Below are 5174 nucleotides of genomic sequence, written 5' to 3'. Positions count from 1 at the left end.
TTCTTTCCCCTTCTCTTTCCACCTCAACTTTGACAGTCTTTGAATGGAAGATCAAGCGCAAGTAATCTCTCAATCTCAAAATGTCAATCTCTGCTGTTCGAATGTACACATTATGCACAGTTTTACATATGCTATATATACATGTATATCTCTGTGTGTAATTTTTGAGTGTTATCAATAGAACTTGATTTTTGTTTAAATTTTGTTAGAAAATGGAGGCGTTGAAGAAGGCTTACGCGGAGATCATACTGAATACAGCGAAAGAGGCAGCTAATCGAGCAATGGTATCGGAGTGTAAAGCTCTTCGCTTTCATCACGATCTGCACAACACTAAAGACGAGGCGCTTCGGATGCTTCTTCGATTCAAACACATAATCGATGCCAAGGTATTGCTTTTTATACTTTAGTTTAGGTTTCTGAGCATCGAATTCAAGTTTCTTGTTTATGATTTATCCTTCCAATTTTGTCTTGGCTATGGATTGGATGATTTTTACTATATGATAACCTTACTATGTAAAATTAAATGTTTTTCTTCTGTGTTTCAAAGTAGTTAAGAGAAGTCAGAAAGACTCTGTGATTGTATCGGCTTAATATCAGGGTCAGGAGTTGCTGCATATAGACGCTTAACTCTGGCTTGTCCACTTCTGAGGTGGAATACAAGCATGGCGTAGGTTTATATTCGGACATTCGGTTATATATATATATATTTTTAGTTTTTACCACTGAGTGTGTCATGATTATGACTTTGCAGGCATATATCGGCACATTGACTTCTAGATATGACATGGGAGCCAAGAATGCTAATATGTGAATTTTGACTTCTCTTTTGTTTATCATAATGTTGAGTGATAAATTAAGAACTCGGCAATTGTTGTACCTAGATCATCACAATTCACAGTGGATCTCTTGTGCCTGTTTCAAAATTTGAAAGTACATGCCTACAACTTGCAAACAGTTGTTCCATATCAAAATTTATTTATTTATAAGTTGGTTGTGTATGTTTCTAAACAAGGCTTAACTACTACATCCATCTATGGGTTGCTTCCCTGTTTCAAAGTTTCCATTGTTATGTCACTTTTACTTCTAAGTTCTAATCCTTCAAGGCTGCAAGCTGGTATCTTAGTTCATCTCAAAGTTGTATTCATGAATCACAGCTCTCATTGTGGGATTGAGAGGCAGTTTTCTTTTTCATTTTAGTATTTTAAAAGCACCGAATTCAACTCTGATCTTGGTTGCACAAGCTCTCCATGCCTCTAAATTGGTTGCTATTGATACGTAACATTTAAACATGTCCAGCAAACTATATCCTTTTTACCTGCTTCCTATTGTATGTTCTGTTTATTTATCTCTTAGAATTTTGTTGCTTACTTCCAACTCACTTTTCAAAATTTAGCACTACTTTTTCTTGCTTTCAAATTCTATTTATAATGTTCTCTTATGTTTTTTCCGCATTCTTTGTTGCAAACTCTATCCTTTTTTCTGCACACTTTGCACAAGCCGGGGGTCTTCACAAGGAAAAAACCCGCTCTACTCTTCTGGTGAAGGTCAGGTCTGTGTATATCCCACCCCTCCCAGACCCCACCTCTGGGTGGGATTTACTGGACCTGTTTAGTTGGTTTGGTTTAATTAACCATGTGCAGAACGTTTATCTCAAAAACCCTTGCTCTATGAAATTGAGATGCCACAGCATTTCGACTTTTTCTTTCTACTTTAATTGAGCTACTTTCTTGAGTTAAGACTCATATCACGCTGCAACTTATCCTAGAAGTCCATCATAGAAATAAGCATACAACATACTATTATGAAAGATCACACAACTTTTTTTATCCTGTTGGACCAAACTTATATGATAGGTAGAAATATCGTACACTGGAAAATATCTTACATTGCATTAGGTAGCCCAAATCTATTGTTAATTCTTATCCACTGATGGTGTCATTTTGCTATCCCAACTGTTGAAGAGGACTAGATGAACAATCAACTGAAGATGCTGTAGGGTGTGTCAAATATACCACTATGGACTGGGGAAGAGGCAGGCTGTGCAAGATCCTTCCCCTAGTAAACTTTTTGTAAAATATTTTCTATAAGATGGCTAGCACTATCGCTACCACTATCATCATATAATTATAGGGAAGGCAAAGTGAGATTCTTGTCTAATAATGCACACTAGTTAGTCACCATATCACTGTATAACTCATAAATAATTATATTTATGATCTTATCTGCATAACTGCATGTTATGCCTACAATTATCCTTGTTTGTCTTCTATAACAATGAAAACTATATGAGCTTCTATTACTGACACAAAACTGTCTGAATTTTCCCCGATACAGACAACTGAAGCAGAAATGACAACGTTGGGCCAGCAAAAAAGAATTGAAGAGTTGGATGCTCAGCTTAACGAAACAGAAGGAGTGATAGTTGATCTTAGAGAGGAACTGAGAAAGGCACATGAAAGATTCGAGGAAGTGAAGAAGAGCCACATGCTACAGTCAAATGAACCATTTGGAAACGAACACATGCATGATATTGAAGATACAGCTCATGATAAGAAGATAGATGTTACTGAGCAGTTCAGATCCTCTTCCCAATGCGGTAGGTGTTCCAACTCAGCAAACAAGACTGCAACATCAGGTCCTCACTTAGATAACTTCTTCATTGGTAACCCTAATTTAGCTTCCGTAAACACAGGAAGCAAAGAGCCTGATTTCTGTAGAAATGGATATACTCATAGAATTCGAGCAATTGAGAGGAATCTGGTGGATGGACAAAATATTTCTGAAGATAGACCTGCCCAGGAACTTTGCACAAAAAAACAGTTAATCATAAATGTGGATGAAAAAAGTTCAGGAAAATGTGCTCCATCGTCTATTGATGCTGAGAGTAAAGACATGAATATAGATCCAAAGAACATTAATGGATCCGAAGCTTTGTTCATCAACAGTAGTGTTGCCAAAGATCAATCTGTTAAAGCTCAAAGACTTCCAAGAAACAGGGTTAGATATGCACAATCGAGCCCCAAACTTTCTCGGTTCGATTGCCGTGTTATCAAGCCCACCGCAGTGCCAGAGAATTTGAACCTCAAGGAGAACTCTCTTGGAAGGGATGAAAAACTTTTAGAAACCAATGAACAGAGTGCCTGTACCCTCCGTAGAAGCATTAGGAAAAGGAAAGTGAGATGTTTGGATGAAATTTCCTCATTGTTCAAGTCACGTACTGCTCTTTCCCGTTGCAAAAAGAACTCGGGCAGTGCCGGTCTGAAATTAGATGAACATCAATACAGATACAAATCTGTGGCTGAGATGAATCAGATGATTGCCCCCATATCACCATCTACAAATGCTTCTGAAGAAACCAAGGACGATGAATTACCTGGGCCTCTTCATATCTATCCTGTTGAGAACACCGGGTTGCTAAATGAGTTAGTGGTTGAAAAAAATGAAGTTGCTGCCAAAGAATCTGCTGAACACACTGGTGGATCTGCTTTTGATAATGATAAAAACAGGCTTCTGAAGTATACATTCAGCAGGAAACGCAAGAAGAATCTATCTTCTAAATCCGATAATTGCTCTAATACTGGAAAGAGCATTTTGAGCCGGAAAATGGGAGAGAGATCAAGTTTCTCCCCTGAACAGGAGAAAACCAGTCTGATAGAAGACCCATCTGCGGATAGCCAGAACATGGTTGAGGTTGCTTGCCAGGTTAGTTTCCTCTATACCAAAATTCTTTCATACTGTAACTGAACACATTCAGCCTTTTCGTCACATCTGTTCTGTTCTATGATCAGATAAAAATAATAATTGCAACAAGTGAAAGAAAAATGAAACCAATATTTACATGGTTCAACGTATTTTTTGTATCTACAGAAGATATGATAGGTTCCTTTGGTTAATAACCTTACATTAACTTTCAATTAGGAGCATGACCTGCTAAAATTTTCTTTTAACTAAATGACCTTCATTTGACGTACCCTGGTGTTAAACAGACCACCTCTGGTGTAAAACTGCCCCCAAGAAACTTCAAAATACAACATTTTGCAAAACTGCTTCCGGAGAAGGTCGTTGAGCTAAATAGCCAGATATGATTCTTACCAACAAAGAAGACGGTCGACACCATTTATATGAACAAAATTCAGAAGAATAAGACTGGACAAATTGTCTAAACCTAATTGTTAAATAGCATAGCTTGACAGGTTTAGGCCGTTGGCCTGAATCTTGTGCTCTGATTTACGTTCTAAATCTGGCTTCATATAGTAGTTTGCATCTTTATTTCTCCTTAAGAGGCTGTTTGTTTGGTTTTCCATAGGTCCTGTATGGATAAAGTTGTTTGTGTGGATTAATCTGTCTGTATAGTAGGGAAGATTTTTTGATTGGAAGGGTTTTTTTCATAGATGAAATGAGAGTGTTTTTTAATTGGGAAGGACCGATTTGGAAAAAACTTGACTTTTTGCATAAAACTCACCCTATAAACTTACTGAATAAGCCACTTCCTATATTGTTAAGTCAATACAAACAATCATGTATAGTTGGCCAAATAAGCTGCTAACATACATGCATCAAGTAAATAGTTTGTTAAATTCCCTTTCGGTGTTTGTACCTAATCGTGTGTAATCTCTCCATTTATGCAGCTAATTTCGTTGTCGGAGGAACGTAGTTGGTGAAGGAGTTGGGTGCTTCAAAATGTCATCTTCCAGCAATCGTAAGTGACTTTTATATGCCTAAAGATTAGTTCAGATATTGAAGGGGTGTGTGTGTGTGTGTCTCACCAATTGCAAGCTTATGATTTATGAAAATGGAAGTCTGGGTTTTAGTTATATATTTTTGTTTCATGAAGCATCCATGCATGCATTTTGCTTGATGGAGGTACATAATTCGTTACTCAAGTTTAATTATCCTTGTTAATTGGTAAATCAGTATGGCAATTTACTTCTGTCTAATCTAGTTGCCAACCCAGTTCTATTTTTTCAATTGAGGGTTGGAGTTGCACCTTTATAACATATCATTAATTTATGAAAATGTGAGAACACCCCTACATGTAAATCAGACGACTTGGTGAACTCGACCAAAGGTCACCCGCTATGTGTCGGTCAACAGAATATGTGTTTAATCATATATGATTATGTATGTGTATCATGTGTGTGTGTATGTATGTATATATATCATAGTGTATTTGT

At 37.1% G+C, this 5174-nt stretch overlaps 1 protein-coding gene across 2 annotated transcripts; it reads left to right on the top strand.

The window, feature by feature from the left end:
- LOC112526964 lies at window positions 1–4927 on the top strand. Of its 2 annotated transcripts, XM_025137429.1 has the most exons (5): window positions 1–61; window positions 210–386; window positions 2335–2596; window positions 2693–3702; window positions 4629–4927. In XM_025137429.1, exons 1-5 carry the CDS (start codon window positions 44–46, stop codon window positions 4659–4661), a joined length of 1500 nt encoding a protein of 499 aa, XP_024993197.1. In that variant the 5' UTR covers window positions 1–43; the 3' UTR covers window positions 4662–4927. The 2 variants fall into 2 exon arrangements, with proteins under 2 accessions (XP_024993197.1, XP_024993189.1); XM_025137421.1 differs by having other exon boundaries at window positions 2335–3702.
- The last annotated feature ends 247 nt before the right edge of the window (window positions 4928–5174 follow it).

The sequence above is a fragment of the Cynara cardunculus genome, assembly GCF_001531365.2.
Source record: "Cynara cardunculus var. scolymus isolate 2C chromosome LG 1, CcrdV1, whole genome shotgun sequence".
Lineage (NCBI taxonomy): Eukaryota > Viridiplantae > Streptophyta > Magnoliopsida > Asterales > Asteraceae > Cynara > Cynara cardunculus.
Note: the sequence above shows the minus strand (reverse complement) of the source record. Positions and strands in the feature narration are given on the sequence as shown.

Coding starts and splice junctions, on each gene's coding strand:
- LOC112526964 (XM_025137421.1), top strand. Junction 387..2,334: donor AACACATAATCGATGCCAAG/GTATTGCTTTTT, acceptor TCCCCGATACAG/ACAACTGAAGCAGAAATGAC. Junction 3,703..4,628: donor TGGTTGAGGTTGCTTGCCAG/GTTAGTTTCCTC, acceptor CCATTTATGCAG/CTAATTTCGTTGTCGGAGGA.